General features: G+C 45.2%; 1 protein-coding gene across 1 annotated transcript in view; it reads right to left on the reverse strand.

The window, feature by feature from the left end:
* The window catches only part of ST8SIA1 (ST8 alpha-N-acetyl-neuraminide alpha-2,8-sialyltransferase 1), a 131,833-nt gene extending 115,985 nt beyond the window's left edge, over positions 1–15,848 (reverse strand). The window contains exon 1 of the mRNA XM_050325176.1: positions 15,492–15,848. Within this exon, the coding sequence (XP_050181133.1) occupies positions 15,492–15,736 (245 nt within the window). The 5' untranslated portion in view covers positions 15,737–15,848. The remainder of the gene's footprint in view (positions 1–15,491) is intronic.
* Positions 15,849–20,883: the final 5,035 nt, after the last annotated feature.

Genomic DNA, 20,883 nt, shown 5'->3' on the forward strand with positions numbered 1-20,883 from the left:
CAACTTTTTCAAGACAGCAGAGACATCCTTTAACCACTGCCAGGTAGCACTCTGCTGCCCAAGGGAGGAGCCTTCCTGTTTCCCACCCACCTTCAGCCTGTCATACTCTGTTGCTTCACCTCCAGCTGCAGGCGGTCCTGAGCGACTCCCTGTCTCTCCAACATACAGATCAGTAACCCGAGTTTACTTTCACCCAGACATCCAGGTTGCCAGTTCCAGAAGAGGCACAGTGCTGGTAACAGAAACCTCCTTTGAACAACGAGGAAGTCTCCAGATCACAAATTCTGGGTCCACCAGGAGACTTACATCTCTCTCCCCGGCACCTTTGGGAAGGGCAAGACAGAGTTATGCAAGCAACCTGGGAGATTTCCGGAGTGACTCAGGGATAATTTCTGATACAGGTATGGATGGGTCAACTTACAGCTGGATCAACTATTCACTAACAAGGAAGCACTGGTTGGGAATATATAATCAATAAAACCCTTGGCCCATGAAATAGTGGCATTCAAGATCCTGAGGGGAGCGAGGAAGGAGGGGAACAGGTTCTGCAACTTTTTGGTTGATCTTGAACTCATCAGCTTGGACTGGAAGTGGCTCATAATCATTTAGGAGCCTTGTGGAAACTACATGTTAGAAACAAGAATCCCATAGCAGAGACATGGAGCAGAGGCAGTCCCTGGCCTCAAGAGAGGGCCACCCAGGACGTTCTCTCTTCCTGATCTGACATAGATTCCAATTCAATTGCTGGGTTTGTGGTTTCCTTTCCTGCTACTGAGTGAAAATGAGAAATGCACCCTGTCAGGCAGAAAAATGTTACTCTCCGTGACCTGCGTGAGAAGACTTCCATGTTCACACCCACAGGATGTATACTACACAGAAGTTAATCCAACATTTGCTTTCTTTGACAGAGCCTTTCGTGGCATTGAGAGCTCCCAGGCCTGAAAATGGCTGGTTTGAGAGAACCCAGCAACTGGGAAGGGCAGTCCAACTGCCAGCTTTTGAGGTTGCGTAGTCATCCCTAAAATTCATTTTGCAGCTCAAGAATGCATGACAAGCTACAGAGCTCTATTGAATCATGGCCAGTTCATCTATAATACTCATCTCAAGAAATAAAAGCAGTGACTTACTTAGGAAAAAAAAAGCATTGTATTTAGGAAGTAACAACTGAACAATTTGAAAGAGCAATAGTTCAGTTTTCACAGTGGTTAAACTGTTTACACAGGGTTGAAGATGAGCTATTTAGTTTTCAACAGCATGATGACATTTTGCTTTCTGGTCCATTGTCACAATCTAAAAATAAACCATTTATCTGGCTTATTTTTAAAGCAAATTAGTACAAAAAGGGTATATGACCCAAAGAGGAAATATATTTTTTTAATCAATTAAGCAGCAATTTAAGAACAAGACATATATATTTAAGAACTAACCATCCTGAGGACACCTGCATTTCCTAAATTAAGCATAATGAAGGTTAAGAAGGGATTGTTTATGTATGCACCAAGAATATGAAAGGTTGTTATAATTAACACCAGTAATTTTGAATGAGGTGTTAAACTAAGTTAATGAAGGGTAAATGTAGTCTCAAAACTCTAAGAATTTGAAATGCTGATTTACTTGGGAGATTATACTACTAGTACCTATTGCATGACTTCCTCTGCAACATTTGGTGTCAGGCCTTGACAGAGATAGGAAACTAAACTAAATAGACCTGATTTAGTAATCTGTCCTACTAGAGACATTTCTGTGTTGCATATGCTGCACATCTCCACAAATCTGCCCTGCAGACCCCCAAAGGTGTATTTTTACACCTGCCACTGGGCAGCAGGTGTATTTGGAGCAGAAGCTAGATGATGAAAATGCTGCAGAACAAGATGAGAGAGAAAGAGAACACTCAAGACATAGAATTTCACTGCTTTCCACTCTGCTTCTTGCATGGTGAAATCAGCCTGGAGAAGGTGCTGGCATTTGACAACCAGAAGTGTAGAAGCCCCACGTCTGGCCCTACAAATCCCTCGCCTTCCCAGAGCTATTCCACAGTTCAGAACCGTAACTAGCCAAGTGCTTGTGGCCAAGGAGATCTGGAGTAGCTGACTATCCTCAGTACAGTTTTGAGACCCTGTTTCCAAATATGTTATCTTTCCATCATAATGCCAACCATGTGCACAATCCCACTAGAACACCCAGTGAGAAGTCACCTCAGCAGAAATGCTATGGATGGCATCCAGACAAAACAAAGAATGCCTTTGCTTTAAAGCCTCACCCCAAAACCCTAGTAACCAACCCCAGCTTTAGACATGAGAAGTCAAAGAATTGCCACTGTAATTCATCATCCCTAAGCCTGAGTTGCTGGTGTACCAGAGGACAGTTTAACCCTCAGCAAACAAAGTTCACTACGTGTCAAGTCTGCGAATTGTCTAGTTGGCAAGATGCAATCACAGAATGAAAAAGAAACAGAGCAACAAATGTTGTTTTCCTGTCTTATTGCTAACCATATGGACATTTTCCCTACCACAGCTCTTAAGTAGGACAGGTACCAGAGATAGCTGCAGTGAGTGGGCTGTACTCCACATATTTCATCACTCTACTTCCAAATCTCACCACTTGAACAGTCATCTCTAGAGCAAAATGATTCTCCTATCTTGTGGCATGAAAATGCCCTCTCCTGTTACAGTTTCATAGCCTCTCTTATACCTCACATTTGCCATTGAAAATGGACCTTCAATTTACTCAAGAGATCTGCTTCCATCTGATATTTGAGCTTCTTCACTGAGATTATAATTGAGCCCACGTTGTTTTAATTGTTACTTCCTTGGGTTATCTTACCTAATCGACTGAGCTGTTCTTCAACTGTCCACTTCAATTAATGTTTTATTCTTAACAGACTGCCCTTCTGATTTACCCACATACTCATTCTCAAATTTCCTACAATCTTTCTTTCTCCACTATTCTGCTTCACATAAACGTTTCTTTATTCTCTGCTCTTAGTATTTCTTCTTCTTCAGCACTCCTGCTGCTACAATCTACTTCCTTGTATTTTGTTAAACCCTATCAATCTTTCACCTCTCTTCCAACCTCCCAAAGCCCCTCCATCTCACCACGTTACCATCACCCCCTCCCATCCTCCCTCCAAGTGCATGTATTTTCTTTCCTTCTGGAGTACCCCACTCGGCAATACCTTCCTCTCGGCTGATTAGGGGGTTCTGACACTTTTCCCAATAGAAAACTCAGTTTTTAAGTAAGAATAAGAATATATGAAGGAAGACAACCTGTTCCTGAGAACAGCCAGCAATCAGGACAAGGCTAAATGCCAGCAGAGCTGTGCACCCAGCCCTGCCTCTCACTACACGGTCCTGTCACAGGAGACAAAAGGAGCTGAGGGAACTGGGGACAAAGATGGAGCCTAATTAGCACCACTATTTATAGAACATCTTCCTCTTTGAAGTGGGAAGAGATGCTGGTGACAGCTGAGGTACTTCTGGAGATGATCCAGAGTGTTAAGGTAATCCGCTTCAAAAAACACCGGGGCACAAGTTATTCTTGAGCTGGCACGCCTGCAGTGTCACCTGTGAGTAAGTTTTCAAGGGACAGCATGCACAGCCACCACCAGGCAGGGAGGGATGCAAGGACAGGACCAGGAAAAGGAGGCAAGAAATCCCAAGGGTACCTCCCCGCTACTCTTTTGAGAGGAGGTGTACCAGCTTCCTCAGGCAAAGGACAAGCCCAGAAGACCCAAAGTACTTTTCATTATGAATCAACTTTCTGAAGTCTTATGGTCTTTTACAGTATCAATATTTAAAAGATGCTGCTAAAAAGAGCACGGAAAAATTCTAAACAAACCTTCAAGAAATTAATGTAAGAATCTACTCAGTATGAGGATAGAAGTAAAAATTCACTAAATAAATCATCCAACCTACTTAGTCCTTCAACAAGGCATCTTGAGAGAGGACTATTGCCTGAGAGTTGGTTTAAAAATACTTTTAAATCTCATCTATTTGTGCTCGATGCCTAGTTCCAGAGCCAGTGTGTTTTATGAGGTTTTCCTCTCTGGTACATTCAACCCATTTAGTTTAGACCTAAAAAGGTGATGATGAAAGGACAAAGCCTAGCTATTTCTTCCTTCAAACTTGCTGAAAACTAATCTGTTCTTAGCAGTTACCCAACAATTTAAGAAATAGCTGTAGACAGGCAGCATTTCAGGAATGGAAACAACTTCTCAAGAATTTTAGGATTCTTTTCTTAATTTCTCTGTGGCAAAAGTTATTGATCTTAAACGGAAAGGAGTAAGAGTCTCACAAGACAGACTGCACAGCCACAAAAAGACATCCCCTGAAACCAAATGATCAAGTTAAATTTGGGAAAGAACTTATTAAGCTCTACAGTCCTGAGCAAGCTCATATTTACCTAGGCTGATCCAAGTGAAAGCACACTACACATGTGCTCTTGGCTGTGCTACAGAGAAGAGAGCCCACAGCCCAGTGGAAACCCCACGAGCCCATCTGCCTCCATGCCAGCAGAGGGAACTCTGCTTTCCTCCACGATGTAGATCTTCTGTTCTGCAGCAGATGAGAAAACAGAATTTCTACTAAACTTGTAAAACCAACTGAGAGTATAACAACTCAGGCCAGTGAATGCATTTTTCCACAGATTAGGTGGGGAAGAACAATCAAGTCGATCCTCTTAGTACAAAACTTTCACTAGCAAAGGCCTGTTTGACAAGTGAAGGACAAACCAGGGTTTTTTAAGCAAAATCAGAGCATCAGAGACGCAAGCCAAAATAAACATGTTATCACATGCTGGACCTCATTAGCATTTACTGAACTACACTAGATAAGTGTTTTCACTTGTTCTGTTGTCTAAACAGAACTATCAAAACACATGATTTCTCTAATGATAGGTTTACTTTTGTTGTTGTTGTTACCATTTTTGGATTAGCAAAGCTGAAGTTCCACACTCTGCTGTTCCCTTCCGGATATGCTTAAACATTTAAAGGCAACGGCTGGAACAGGATAGAAAGAATAAATATCTCATGTGCATTTTTACTGCCTCATCCAACTGGGCATACAAAAACCTGGAGATGTTCAGCATTTGTCCATAAGGCTTAGCAAGTGTGTTTGTGCTAGATGCTTGCTGGGTGCCAAGACAAAATCTTCAATAATATGACCTATAAAGGAATGCCCAGATTGGTCTTGTTTCTCCTATTCCCTTCACTGTTGCAGTTTCCTTAGTTAAAAAATGCATCTAATTATAGGCTGATCTGTAATTCTCACTATAGCAATCCCTAGCATTTAAAAATCATGAGTCAGGCCCCCAAAATTATGATTAAGGCGCAGAAATAAGGCATCTGAAAAACAACAACCCACAATGAATTTTTATTTGCCTTTTGGGAGCTGAGCCACCATTCACATTCACAAGCACTTCGCTTTAGCTATGAGGACTGAAAAATTCCTTTTCGTTCTTATTCCATGAAACCAAGACTATCACAAATTCACCTTGACTGCAGGAGCTGGCACAAGTATTACAAGGGTGGGCAACAGCAGACTTTGTAGCATTCCCCAACTCATACTACCTGCCCCTAACCACAAACATACACAGTTCAGCACGTGTTCCTGCCTTGCTCTGGGAGAGGGGTGATCATCACCAAGCCAACTTCACAGATGGACACCCCCTGGACTACTGATCCTCAGAGCTCCAGAGCCTGAAAACAGTCAGGGTCACGGCCCTTGGCAAAAGGTCTCTTAATATTCCTGAATTAAGACCACCACAGTGATAAATGTTAAACTCCTCTCCACACAACCAAGGAATAGTGGCTGATGTATAAACTTTCTGAGAACTTAAGAGGTGAGCTATCTGCTTTACAGACACATGTAGAGAGACTTAAGTTTCTCATCCCGTTTCTTAATTAATATCATAAAAATTACAGAGTTCTAAAAGCTAACAGAAATTAAATACGGCATGTACGTCTTTTCAAAAGTGTTTTCTAATCGATCTTAAGCAAGCTGTAGCAAGAGACTTCACCCCATCATTCCCATTTCCATCTGATCCAACAGCATTCCTCTGCTCCTGCCTCGTGAATATTGCATTTCCTTTCTATCCCCTACTATGGCCATACCCTGCACAGATTTATTCTCATGCCTTGTACATTCTCATTAAGTAGTAAATGGCACAACACAGGAGACTGCAAAGAGTCTGAACCTTGTCAGACAAATAAGAACCTAATGCTGCCTGAGTGGATGGCAGTAAGTCACCCACAACGAGCAAGGGTAATCTAAAGATTACACTCTAATTAGGGTTGTCTACTGCAGCACTCACTGCTGCTGTCTAGTGACAGAGCCCAGAGATCAAGCAGCTCCCCACCTTTCCTGGGACTCCCAGCTTTCTTGCTCCCACCAAGCTTTCACGTGACCCGGTGACTGAACACTAAGTTGATGACTTGCATGGGTCAGGTACAACCATGAAAGAACATGAAGATCAGCTGAAAAGATGCTTCAAAAAGAAAGTAACAAATATCTGTGCTCAAGTCCCTGAGTAGCCTCATACCTCCTTTCTTTTCTTTGCCTTTCTCCAGATCCTGATTAGCTCCCGTTCCGCACCAGAGGCTCTCACTGTGCTCTGAGCTGCTGTTCACCAAATATCATTTCATCCTCTGACTCCCACAGCTGCAGCAGAAACCTTGAGGAGAACCCAAGGATGACATGGAGGTGCTGCCACGGTGCAGAGAGGACCAAAAGATAGATCCCTGTGCTGTGGGGCGGGTGGGTCTGAGACGTGGGGCAAAGAAGGGCCCAAAGCACAACACCACATGGGGCATCACACAAAGAATTAGGGAACATCTCTGCCAGCAAATGCAACGTGAGGGCACAAAAAGCCAAGAGGTGCACTGCTGACCAGCTACCTGCTCAGCAGGTGAGAGGAAACAGAGACTGAAGAGTCAAGATACAGCTGGAGGGGGAGGAAAACACACATACCAGGCAGCAGGGTAGGGTGACAGCAGCCAACAGCACACAAGCTCTATGAGGGCTATTTCTTTTCTCCCCAGATGGGACTAAGGTAGAAGATAAGATACATGGAAAGAATAGGGAACAAAAAAGAGCAGCTAAAGGGGAAGGACAGTGGTTAAAGCAGTCAGTTACTTAGCCTGAGGAGTAAAAATTGTGGTCAAAAGTAGGAATCTGAATTTCCTCAGTAGATGAAGATGCATTCTTTGGCTTCTTTGTTAATGTTAGGCTCTGGTTAATCCACATGCATGTTTTTAAACACTAAGCCAAACTGAGCACACAGCCTATTACAAATGGTAAAATACTATCATTTAAATACCATTGAGAATTTGCAAGAATGTAAGAATGTGAATATCCATCACTAATTCAAAGTTTGCCAACATTTAAAAAAAAAAGCACTGCTACATTGCAACTCAATAGGGAATAAAAAGTAAAACTGTAAGGTACTATCCAGGAACAGTTTCCCAAGTGAATGTTATACATGGGGAAAAAAAGCTCTTCTATTCCTTTCTAAATAGATAAATGTTTCAGTGAAAGCCATAGAAAGAAGATAAAAATTTACATGAAAGCATTACATACTTCACAAATAGCAAGCTGGTGTCTCCAGGTACCAGCAACAAGAAGAGACAGTACCCACCAAACCTTCAGCATAAGTGAAGGATCGCTCCTCCAGAGAATACTCAGGCAGCCTGACACTACCCCAGGTATTTCTTCACATTAAAAATTGAACTAACAGGTGCAAAACCCACTCCATTAATCAAAATTCCTAATCTGCATAGTCGGGACAAATCTCACTACACGCATTCCTGGAACAAAAATCCTTCAGAGTAGCTGAGTAACCTGAGAGTCTTCATCCCATTTGTCATTAAGCCTCAGTCTTACCAACTCACTGAGAGAGGCAGGCATCAGAGAGCCTTGGATTCAGCACCACCCTCCCTCATTGCATATTTCAGTGCTTTTTGAACTGGCCCTCCCAACTACTGTAGCAGCAGATACCTCATCACCCTGCATCAGGACACACCACACTGCAGGGCCATCAGCACATGGAAAGCATCCTACACGATGGAACCTCCAAACATTGAGGCAGACAAAACAGAATTGCCAGAGCTGACGTTTGGCCAAGACAGATCACAAAGGAAAACATTAAAACCTTTTCACTGGGGGAAAAAAATAAAAATTATGTTTTGTTTGGTTTTCATCTTTGACGGGAAATACAAAGCTTTTATTCCTCTATTACAGCAGTGGCCACTCCAGGCATTCCAGAAATAGGCAGAGCAAGTTTTTCCCACAAGAAAGCAAGCAAAATAGCTGTTTTGTTTTCCTAGTGCTCCTTAAAATACAGGCCAGCTTCATAGCAGCTTTTAAATTAAAGCTGGCTGTGCATCCTCAGAGCAGAGGCGACCTGATGAGTAGAGACTTTATCTTGCTAATACATGAAGGCAAAGTCTGCAGTTTACCTGGAAAGCCAGATAGCCAACAATTGGGATGCCTAGGATGGAAGAAGACAGATGCCCTGAACATCAGTGAGAGCTGCGAGGCTCTGAAGAAGGTGGTTGGTAACTCAGCAGGGGAGGGAGATAAAGGAGTAAATAATTTCACACAGGTTCTTCATATCACTGCTATGAATGTTGATTGGATAATTATAAAAGGAGCCACCCAAAAAGTGTGGGGCTCCCCTGAAAGCTGAGGAGGGTGTCAAGCAGCTTAAGAATAGGAATTAGACTGAAGAGGTGAAGTAAAAAATGAAAAGGAAAAAATATAAACAAAATGGTTGTTTGAGAAATTAAGTGATGTTCACAGCAAACATGGAAGACAAAAAAGTTAACCATTTCTATTCAGTATTCAGCTGTTCCCAGCAGCTTTAAAAGCCTCACTCTAGCCACAAGTCCTCTTGAAAAGAAAAACTCTAAACCTAGAAATTCAGGAAGGCATTTTCCTGGCAGATGAAACAGTAGAAGTCAAAATAATCCAATCTGTTTTGATTTAATACAACAACAACACCCCCCCCCCCCGATGCTGGCTGTAAAATATTTTATAACAATCTGATTTCAACAGAGCAGTGGGAAAGTGACCCTCAGAATCCTGGTCAAAGCCAGCAAGTTGTTCTCCGTGGTTTAATTCACCTTATTAAAAATTTCAACTATCACTAAGGTCAAGGCAACAGGCCCAACTTCTTCATGAAGCCCAGAGCTTCCGTAGCAATTACTTTAAAAGACTTTGCCAGGGCCAAGTGACTTATCAGTGCCTCATCCCACCCTCTTCTTATCAAGCCAATTTAGATTCCAAAACCTGGGAGAAGAATTGTCTCTGGTCTTCTGTATGTAAAACTTGTGACATGACAAAAGCTGAATGTGCACCGAGGTTTACAAATAAAACTTAGCATCGATTAATGTGCTTCAGTATGAATTTAACTGCATGCAGCTATTTTAAAATGATTTACCATCAGGAGCATTTTTTTTTACATATTTTGAGAACTCCCATGCAGCATACAGAAAAAGATTAATATTTATACAGGGGTTTAAAATTTAAGCATTTCTTGGTGCTTACAAACCTGGAACAACAGAAAACTGCAGCTCAAACGGACTCCTCATTTCAGTGAGGTTCATCCACATATTGTGGGAGGATGAATTCCAAAGGGGGAAAGACAACTCATTTTCCATAGGTCTTTTAATATATATATCATTGAACACACGTCAAATGGGAGCAACACTCTCGGCTGCTCTGAAGATGAAAATTACAATTAGAGAAATAAATCACCCGTCACTATATTGTATGGACAAGTCAGTGCCCATTCCATCCACTCTACAGCATTAAAAAGGAAAGCACAGATGTGAAAATACACAAATCCAGCAGTGTCTGTGTATGTACATACCAGACTTTTGGGGCCCTAGTTGGGTAACCTAAATTCCAGTAAAGTCTCTGTTCCTCCTGTTCCCCAGTGCCTGGCTCTGGGCCTTTGGATGCTCCCAGCTAACAGGAAAAGAGCCTCAGGGAGCTGGCTACATCTTTGCAAGATATTAGAAATAGGGATCTCAACTCACTGCTTCATGGGCATCATGAATCAAGCCTGTAAGAAAATGCTACTTAGGGTAAAGGAAGGGGGATAGCAGGAGCTGGAACTGCGGAATTTAAGTCAATTCCTATCTTGCCAGCACAGCCCTCATCTGCAAAGACACAGTGAGCTAACTCAGGTAACTAATTCTCATAGTTCTCATGTCATCCAGGTATCCAAATACACCTAAAGACCTTAAAGATATGGAGCCAGAACTCTCTACAGCTTGCTCTCTTCATCACAGCCTCCAAATAATAATACAGAATAAGAACATTTCTTTCCCCTCACCTTTAACCTGCTCTTCAAATTGTACCTCTTCACCAAAACAACTTCCCATCTCAGCTAGAGACACAAAGGAAACACAAATTACAACTACCCACTTATCACCAGTGAAGCAAATACAATCAGAAAAAACCCAAACAAACAAAAAAAAAGAAAAACAAACATAACAAAACAAGCAAAATGTTGAAAAGACACAGCCAGGCAATAGCAACACCTACTCAGGACAGAGAAAAATCAGCTGGATTCGGCCACTGCCAACGCACAGTGTGAGCACATCCACTAGTCACAGGCCATAGAGGCAGAACTAACCTAAGCCAGCACCACCCAGATCTACTCCTAACTCCATCCTTCACATGTCTCAGTGAGAGAAGCAGGAATAATTCTGCATCTGGTAAAGCTGTTTAAGCAGGGCAAAACTCTTATCTAACTCTCACTTGAGCAACACAAAATTTAATCTCAGATTTGTCTTGAAGTACTCCACTGAGGATTGCAACACATCAAAAGAGAAGATAAAAAAAGCCATCTGAACTAAAGAAACCCTTGCTGACTAGGCAGTACCGTTTGTCTCACCCAGACGGGGAAGTGACCTGGAATTCAGTGTTCATACAAGCCAGAATGAAAAAGGATTTGCACACAGAGATGCTCCTCGGCACCCGCTGTGATTGCACTCAAGGTACAGACAAGGAACAGCTGGCAGAGAGCAGCTGGCAGGGAGGGTTACAGTGGGAAAAGCCCCTCCAGCACAGCACACAGCGGCAACAGAGCAAGGCACGCGAAAGCCAAGAGTAGAAGAGGCTTCACGCAGCCTGTCCACATCCACACTGCAAGCACCAGACTCTGCCGTGTCTGGATATCCCATCCGGTTCGGCCACTGATCCCGCTGTGTGATTTCAGGGCAGTAGCTTCTCTGCTCTGTCTGTGGAAAATGGACAAGAGGCCAAACCTGATGAAAGGGAGTGGAGAAGCCACCTGCCAAGGTGAGCACGGCCTGCTTGGCTCGAGGGACAGGGAACATCACAGAAGAGCAGAGTCAAGTCGTAGCAGATGGTTTGGACTGGAGGCAGGTCACAAACAGTGAGTTCACAGGGGACATCTCCCACCAGCTTAACCAAGTCACCCCCAGAATAAACCCTGGGTGATCTTTCAGCATCACACGAAATTGATGCAGCAGAAGCAAGATCACAATATGAATCTCAAGGGAAGCCCTTCTGTTGCCAGTGAAGAGATTGTTCTATCTCTTCCTGAAGAGATAGAACCTGGAAGTCACTAATCACCATTGAACCCCTTCTGTGACAGTCAAAAGCCCACCGGCCCTGAGCAAATCCACTCCCCAGAGGAGGTCCACCCCAGGTAACAAATGAAGAAGTGTCATATAAACACACAGTGCTTGGGATTTATGGTTGTATGGAGCTTGTAAGGCAGATGAACAGATCCAGCTATGCCTTTAACGAATTGCAACATTTTAAATAAAACTGTCCTAAAAGTATTATTGTATGTCATTTACTTCAACAAATAACTAACAACAATTAACAACATTTTTGCCTAAGTAATTTCAGCAGCACCAGGCTCTTAAAAAAACCCCTGAGCAATCCGTAAAAACAATTAGGGCGCAATAACATTAACCACCTCAGAGGATGACAAGCCATTATACTGTAGGCAAATTAGACATGTTAGCCATTAGTGACTGTAATGACAATCTCATTCCTATTCTGACCACTTTGTAGTTCAAGCAATTTACCATCTGACTGACAGACTATTCAGCATTTGTCAGACAGGAGATGTTTCCACAGCGGAGAGTTTGACTACCCTTGGCCACTACTGAGTTGAAATGTAAAGGATGCTCCTAGTGATAGATGTCTGGTAGGCTGTGCTCACAATGGCAAATGCCCTGAATTTGAGGACTTTAAAGGAACCTACGTTCAGCTGACGAAAGGATTTGGACCAATAGGTCGTTTAATAACTTCGATTTTATCTTCAGGCTTTTCAACACATGTCCTTCCATCCAAGAACCCAGGCAGCTCTCGTGCTGACACCCACTGCATTGCTGGCAGCACGACTCTGTGCACTTGTAGAATCACAGAATGGTTTGGGGTGTAAGGGACCTTAACAATCATCTCATTCTCTAAACAATCATCAGTCAACCCCACAGCCATGGGCAGGGACAGCTTCCACTGAACCAGACTGCGCAAGGCCCCATCCAACGTGCCAGAACCTCTCACAAAAGCCATGTATGTGAGTCCAGGCTGAGAGCATGCTTTAAACACAGAGTCACACACAGTCAAAGGCTTAATCCTGCTCATTTTGTTACTCCCACAAACTGTCCCTCATCACAGCTGCAGCAAGACACTACACCTCTCAAAACAGCAATCCCTGGCTATTTACACAGGTATTTTTATTTGAAAATCAGCTCTGGGAATCCTTAGTCGAACACAAAACCCTCATTGAATCCTTCCACAAGACCAGGACAGTCTTGCCTTAGTGTTCTTGCATTAGCAAGAGTTTACATGGATCTGATCTTTACATAAGGTTTCTTGCTGTTCAGAGGGACAGTGGAGACTGAGGAGCTTCTGGCACTTGGTTGCCAGAATTCAACTCAGACTACTCCAAATTACCCAGATGCTTTCACTGACCTTGCTAAGTCACTTAGTGTTGTTGTCTTTGATCCAGGTACAGAAGGCAAAGGGGTAACAGCCCTTCGGAGGTTTGAAAAATATTATTTGATCAAGTTAATTACCCAACATCAACAATACTTATGTACTTCAACAGTAGGAGTCCACAAAGGAGCAGAAACTCATCATGTGTTGGCTCTGTGTAGCAAGGACCTGGCTATTTAAACACCTGTACAATACCACAAGTGCCACCATATAACACAAAGCAGTAATGTGAAAGTTTGCATATAGATTTTTAGCACAAACTAATTCAAAATTTATGCTTCAAAAACTGAGTAAAATTAAAATTGCTTGGTAACTAGAATCTGGCAGGAGACTATGGAGAATGGCAATTGATGCTGTTCTTAAATAATATATTAATAATACATTAAAGCCCACTTAGTATTAGACTATTATGGAAACTCATACGACTTGAGAGTCCACATGCAGGTTTTCTGTGAAGCTCTATTCCTCCTTTCCCATTCAAACAGAGAGCCGCAGTCACAGGCAGTTTCCAGCAGAAAGTGAAATTTGGAGGTTTTACAGCAAGCTTCCTTAGAGACAGCAGGACCAGAGCAAAGACTGAGACACTCTTTCTGTTAAACACCCCAAATATACAGCAGCTCGCCTTACATGGACTTCAATTTCAAAACATTCTATCATGATAAGAAGCAAATTTATGCAGCAAAAAGAGAGTTTTATGTGACAACTATTTGAATCCTATAGTATACTATACTCACTACGTATCTCCAGTGTATAATTGCTCTTAAAAACTTGGTTTTTTGAAGGAGATTGATTTAAAGCTCATGGTATTTAGCGCTGCACCAACTAATCAACAGACACAGATAAGAAACAATAGCTCCTTTTACTGCATGAGACTCTCTTCAGTAGCATCTCTGAGATTATCACTATGCTTGGAGAGTGGAGAAACATATGGGCAAGTGGAATAGCTGATGAGCCACACAGAGTTTTTGTTACTAAACCATGTGGTGGAAATGGTCTAAAACTGTTTTGTAAACTAAAGCTGCAGCAGCAGCGCTACGGATCTTCAAACAACACTTGGTTTACAAACATGAAAAATAATAGACCAAACTCCTTCCTACATCACCTAACAGGGTAATATTTTAAAAATCTGGATTCTTCTACCCCCCAAAATGGGGATCTGTGGCACAACAGCATTAATTACTATCCGAGAAGATCAGCCTAGTTTCCAGTGTTAGTTAGGTGTTTTAGGAAAAAGGTCACACATCTGTATCTTATTGCTAGTTCTGTATTAAAGGGAGGACTTCAACCAGGCCTGCCCAATATTAACACATCCCTGCTTATCACCTATCATTGTGTATGTTTCCTGCAGTCTTGGAAGAACTGTAAAGTTTCTGTTATCCCAGCAGGCGAGACATTAAGCAATCGCATGTCAGCTCCCCTTCATGGCTAATGCAAACACGTTCAAAGAAATACTGAAGAATATCAAACTGTACATCACTTAAAAACAAAGAAAAAAATTAAGAAGGGGCAATAAGGCCCTTGGAATTTGGACCTGATTCATTCTAGCTTTTACTAAAGAGGGCAGGGAGGGGGTTTTGTGGGGGTTTATTTTCCAGTTTACCACTTACTCTGATCTTTAATTTTGTACTCGGAGGAAAGGGAGAAATCCCTGCTTCCCTCCAGGAAGAGAAGGGAAATCCGCCTGTCTTCCAGTTGTCTGCATTTTACCCAGACACGTGAAATTTTTGCGAGGATGAGAATCCCCACTGCACATGCTTTTAAGGCAGGGCCATTCAAAAAAAATCCTCCCCGCTGCAGCGACCCGGTTCTCCACCGCTATCGGCAGCACCCTGACTGCAACATTCCTCCTCTCCTGTGCAGCTGGGCAAGGTGAAATGGGCTCCAAGGATTATCGCCATTTCCCAGCCACGTCAAAAGAAAAGAGAAAAAAAGGTGCCTTTTCACGTGGTTTCTATAATAAACCGCAGAGTCAAGGACCAGCGCGGTGCTTCTCAAGTGCTCCTCGAAGCGGGGATGCTGACACGAAGGAGCATCCACACAAACCTTCCCTTACGCATCCCAGGAAGCTCCACAAGCTTTCCCTGGCAGCAACCTGGCAGTGCCTATGTCTGAGGGAAGCCGGGCTCCCAGCCCCGGGCTTTGTTAGCAGCCACAGCGGCTGTCGGTGCAGCTGCTATCCGGGAAGCGAGAAGCATCCTATTGTGCGGGCAACGCCGCAAGCCTCGGAAATCTCAGCCCCTTGGGAAAGGCACTCCTGCGAGGATAAGCCTCCATCCCCCGCGCCGAGCCCCTTCTCCTCCCCGCAGCAAACGGAGCCACCCCAAAAAAAGTTTTGCTGGGCAAGAGGGGCAGGCAGGGCTGGGAAAAAACCACAAAGGGTCGGGGAAGAAAGAGTAAAGTTTGGGGTTCGGCGGAGCGGGGAGGGCGCCCGGGAGGGCTCCGGCAGACACCCTCCTGCCCGCGGCTCCGCGCCCGTCCCCGCTGCCCTTGGGCCGCGCACGGCGGTACCTGAACAGGGCGACCGCAGTCTGGTTCCTCCTCCACGCCTTGCCCTGCTGCAGCAGCACCCCCTGCACGATCTCCTTCTCGTCGGGCAGCCGGTACACGGGGAAGACGTAGAGCCAGCAGAGGACGAAGACGCCCAGGGCGCTGGCGCCCACGGGCAGGCGGGTGCGCGGCCACTTCCACGGCAGCCCCGCCATCCTCATCCTCCTCCCGCAGCACCACCGCGGCTCCGGGCCGCGCTCCGGCATCAGGCCCGCGCCATACGGCGCCCGCGGGCTCAGCCCGGCTCAGCTCAGCCCGGCTCAGCTCAGCCCGGCTCAGCTCAGCCCCGCCGCCGCCCGCGCCCCGAGCCCGGCGGGCCGCCCGCCGCCATCGCCGCCCAGCCGGCCGCGGGGGTCGGGGCTGCTGCCGGCGCTGCTGCCGCTGCGCCGCGGCTCGCTCCTGTCTCGGCGGTGGCGGCTGCCGCCCGTCCTCACAGTCATTTGGTCCCTCGCGTTCCCCGCCAGACGATGCTCCGCCGCTCCCCGCCCTCCCTCCGCCTCCCGCCGAGCTCCGAGCTCGCTCCCTCGCTGAGGACGGACCCGGTAAATTTCCACCCCGCCCCGGCCCGGGGGGTGCCCCGGCCCCTCCGCCCGCCCCCCAGACGCGGGGAGAGGAGGAACAGAGGGAGGGGAGCGGCGTCGGAGACCCGAGTGCTGCAGGGATCTGCTCCGGCGCCGCGGCCGCTCCCGCTCGACCCGCGGCGGGCACTGGGCGAGCCGAGCGCAGGGAGGGGACGAGGGGGAGAAAGAGGGAGGGAGGTCTCACTCCGGGCAGCGCCGCCGGCACACGGCGACCCTCCCTCCCTCCCGGCGTTGGTCTCTCTGCCCCGGCACACACCGACCCTCCCTCTCTCCTAGCGCCGGTCTTTTTCCCCCAGCACCGGCCGCGCCGATCTCCAGCGCGCCCTGGCGGGCACCGACCCCCGCCCGGCCTCCTGCATCCCGCCCTCCCTTCCTCTCGTGTCTCCCTGCGGAGCTCCCCGAGCGCTCCTTGCTTGGGGTTCCCCCGGGGCCAAGCCAAGGAGTCCCAGAGCCGGGATCATCGTACCAGTCAAAGTGCATTCAGCACAAAGTACATCCTCTGCGAATACGCACAGAAATGTTGGAGTAAGATTGTTTGTTTGTTTGGTTTGTTTGTTTGTTTGTTTTGGAGAACGTTGCAAACTCGGGGTGGGGAGGGGGTGTGTTCAGCAAACCCAAAAGCAGAGTGTGTTCAGCAAACCCAAAACCCCAGCCAGCAGCACCGTTCTCAAAGTAGCAGCTTTGTATCAGTATGTGTGCAGCATCACCGGCCGGCTGAAGGAGATCATTGTCTCACTCCGCTCTGCGGTGCTGCAGCCTCATCTCCAGTCCCGTGTTCAGTTTGGGCAACACAACGTAAGTCAGATATAAAGCTATTGGAGAGTGTCCAAAGGAGGACTATGGAAATGGTGAAGGGTCTAGAGGGGAAGCCACACGAGGAGTGGCTGAAATCACTTGGCTTGTTCAGCCTGGAGGAGACTGAGGGGAGACCTCACAGCAATCTACAGCCTCCTCACCAGGGGAAGTGGAAGGGCAGGCACTGATCTCTGCTCTCTGGTGACCAGAGACAGGACCTGAGGGGATGGCATGAAGCTTTATCAGGGAAGGTTTACTTTGGATATTAGGAAAAGGGTCTTCATTCAGAGGGGATTGGGCACTGGAACAGGCTCCTCAGGCAAGTAGTCACAGCACCAAGCCTGACAGTTCAAAAAGCATTTCAACAACTCTATCAGACACACGGTGTGATTCTTGGGGTGTCCTGTGCAGAGCCAGGAGTTAAATTTTGATGATCCTTGTGGATCCCTTCCAATTCAGGATATTCTATGATTTTGTGTGCCTACACATAGAATGTGTGTGTGCTTGGGTCTTTGAAGAAAACACACTGGGGTTTATATCCCCAGGTGGGACATGGGCAGTTGGTGGGATGTCCCAGCCCTCTGGGGTTATGGCTGAAGTGGCCAGAGCTTGGGAGACTTGGTAGAGAAGCCGCCCAAAAGCCAAGGAGCAGCAGCAGGAGCCTTGCATACCTACAGCAATGCCCAGCTCAGGCTTCCCATTGGGAACCCACCACCTGCCTGCCAGGATGAGAGTGACACATGAGTGGTCTTCAGCCCTCCTAAATCAGCAGAGTGTGATCATTTTATGCCAACAGAGTGACACCAGCAGTAGAAAGCACCTCTCTGTGGTAATCAGGTAGGTTGAAACATGGTAGACGTGTTCATCTCCTCTCAGTGAGAATCTCAGAGGCAGCCCCCAATTTCAGAGCCCAGTCTCTACTTCTTGGCATAAAAGGCAGATTCAGCCCAGGCTGGTACCATCAGTATGTGTTCAGCATCTCCAGACACCTTCCAGACCCACTGAGAAATGCTGCAGACTCCCACATAACCCTAGAAAGAGTTTTATGTGAGTCAGTAGCCAGGTCCTTTCCAGATTTTTCAGCACATGGAGACTTGGTACTTCGGGCACTTTCAGGGTCGAGTGATAGCTAAGCGATGGGTTTGAACGCTCAAAACTTGGGATGCTCAAGGTAGCAAGAACATGTTGACAGCCTTGACAGACAAGGATTAGCCTGACTCAAGGCATGTCAGCACAGAACATCTTGCAGAGATATGTTGATCATGGTGGGTGATGGGGGTGGGGGGGGAAGTAAAACTGAATTCATCTGCTAAAATTGTCTGGAGCACAGTGATGAACAGCTGCTGTTAGTCACCTAGCAAAGGTGGCAAAAGAACAATCCATGGGTCAAGATTCTAACCAAACCAGTAGAGATTTGGAAAAATAAATTCTGAGCTTGAAAACAGACAACCCCAAATTCTACAGCTCTTCCTGCAAATGTCCTGACCTTCCCCTGCATTAATGATTGAAGGAAGCTTTGAAAAAAAATTGGGTGAATGAAGGAAAACAAGAAGAAAGTTTGTCACAGTTTGTTTAGCATCTCCTGGCCATAAGGCATCATTAAAATAATCATAAATACTAGCTGGGTGTTTAAACAGCATTTACAGCTAGAGATCCCAACAGATACTACTTAGTTCTTAGTAAAAAAACAAACTTGGAAATCTCAATGCACTTTCAGTGCTTAAGAGAAGGAAAAATATTCTCTTTCATAGTGTGTTGCCATGTAGAAATATACACTGACAAACAGTTCATTGACATCATGATATCTAATTAACACAAAAGTGTGAGAAACATGTAATTGCATAAGAAATATTCTTTTCATTCATATCTGATATGCTATAGCTGCCTAGAACATTTTAGCTGTTTTCTCTGGACAAAAATTGGAAAAGAAACTGAGCAAGGCATTTTGGTTTACCTCTGGAAAAAAAATATTTAGAACAGGATAAATATTTTCATTTTGGTGAAGAATCTATTTAGCAACAGCAAAACAAGCCAAAACCTGTTCAGTCACCTCTATTAAAAATGAACCATTAACTCTTTGGAGACTAATTCAAAACATAGTTAGCTAGGCTCATAATAAGTAAAAAAAAAAAAAAAAAAGGGTTTGAAATTTACAAAACTGTATCCCAAATTAAATCCTGATCTTTAATCACCTTTAATTGGAAAAGAAACAAACTAGAGGCTCAGTGTTGCTTGGGAAACCAGAAAGCAGAAAAGAACAAGAGAAAGTAGGAACAACTTATTCTTTCACCGTCCAAACTGCTTGCAATGAACCAAGTTAAAACACAGCCAATATACTCAAGATTTTTGGGATATCTTTTATTTGTGAGCCTTTCCTCTCCTTTTGAGCATGAAGCCCCAAGGCTGTTCACTGAATTCATAACAGCCCATGGTCTGTCTAGTGCCGTCACCGTGTCCTGCCTGCTGCCCGCAAGGAGCCGGGTGCATCAAGACAGAGATGAGGCACAGCTTGTTACGTTGCTACTGGCTTGCCATGGGGAACTGAAAATGCCTGGCCTTGTTCTGCTCTTGCACAGGTGGGAATTACAGGTTCAGCAAGACAAGCTCAAACCCAGGTTTTTTACTCTGGAGTCAAATCTGTTTCTAGGCAGCGTTATCAGGTGCTGTCCTTTCCCTCCGTCAGTGAGCCCTGAAGTGAAGTGCACCAGTGCTTTCTGCTGAGGATGACAGCTTCAGGTGGAGAATAAACAGAGGGCAAGAATAAACTGCCAAAAATGAATCTTGTTTACAAGCAAGTAGTCTGAAGTACCTCAGTGACACTTTGCAGTCGTGGAGATTTATAGATGTAGTGATCAACAACCCATGTCTTGAAATCGAAGCAGAAAATTGATATTCAGGTGTGATCCTACTCTGCTGAACTCCTGTTTTAGTGAGAACTGAGTGGCAAGATTTGACCTCACCTTCATTACTTTCTTTCCAAGACCCCCAGCCAGAAGGGACAGATATCCTGAGCAGGGTCCATCCCCATCCTCTAGAGAAAAAAAAAAAAGAAAAAAAAAAAAAGTGTTCTTGAGAGGTGCCTTTAAAAAGCAGGACAGAGGAAAGCAACAACTGAAAGCACAAAATCACATGTCTCCTAAACACTCAGAAGAAATAGTGTGACTATCCACTGATCAGAAAGAAAACGCAGTGATGTTATTTTCCCGCTTTCCCTCCAAAAAGCCCCGGCAAAATCTCTTCTGTTCCCTGTTGCGCTCCCCTCCAGCCCCTGCGGGTGGAGCTGACACTCTGCTCAGCCAACACCTTTCTCAAGCGTTAGAATCCATCTCCTTTCCTTTGCTCCCAGGCCAACACACATACGAAGATCAGAGCTGCATCCTTCAAAAAATCCAGGGTTTGCCTGCTTTCATTTGGAGAATCTTGTACTCCTACAGGCATCGCTCTGTCTCAGCTCTCTCACTTCCAAAATAACAGGGATTCCCCCTTCACTTCAGCATCCCACACACTTTCCTCTCCGCAGAATTTAGCAGAGGAGTTGCATTGGAATCAGCTTTCAGGCTATGGCATCCTTTTAGTTGATGAAATTGTTATCATGCCATATACCTGGTAAATCCATTGTCTTCCGAATGCTCTCAGTTACCACCTGACTAAAATTCCTTGCTCTACACCACGCCAGCAGCTCTGGAAGCATTTCATGCTCCATTAGCAGAGTCTATGGGAAGGTTGGATTTGTTTTCTAAGGGAGAAGGAAGCTGAAAAAAGTAGATATTTTGTGTCTAATCCCAGCTCTTATTCCCCACTGTCATAAATTCTCATTGCTATGTTTTTTTGACCCAATGTACAGCAGCAAAATGTTCAGAAATCATCTCCTGTCTGAGCTGTTATTGTAGGCCAGCTTTTGTGTGGTGTTGCCCGTGAACGAGCTGATTTCTCTGCATTCCTCCTGTTGATACAGTTAAAAAACCTGGGATCTGAAT

This window comes from Myiozetetes cayanensis, unplaced genomic scaffold (assembly GCF_022539395.1).
Source record: "Myiozetetes cayanensis isolate MyiCay16 unplaced genomic scaffold, myiCay2020 scf3, whole genome shotgun sequence".
Lineage (NCBI taxonomy): Eukaryota > Metazoa > Chordata > Aves > Passeriformes > Tyrannidae > Myiozetetes > Myiozetetes cayanensis.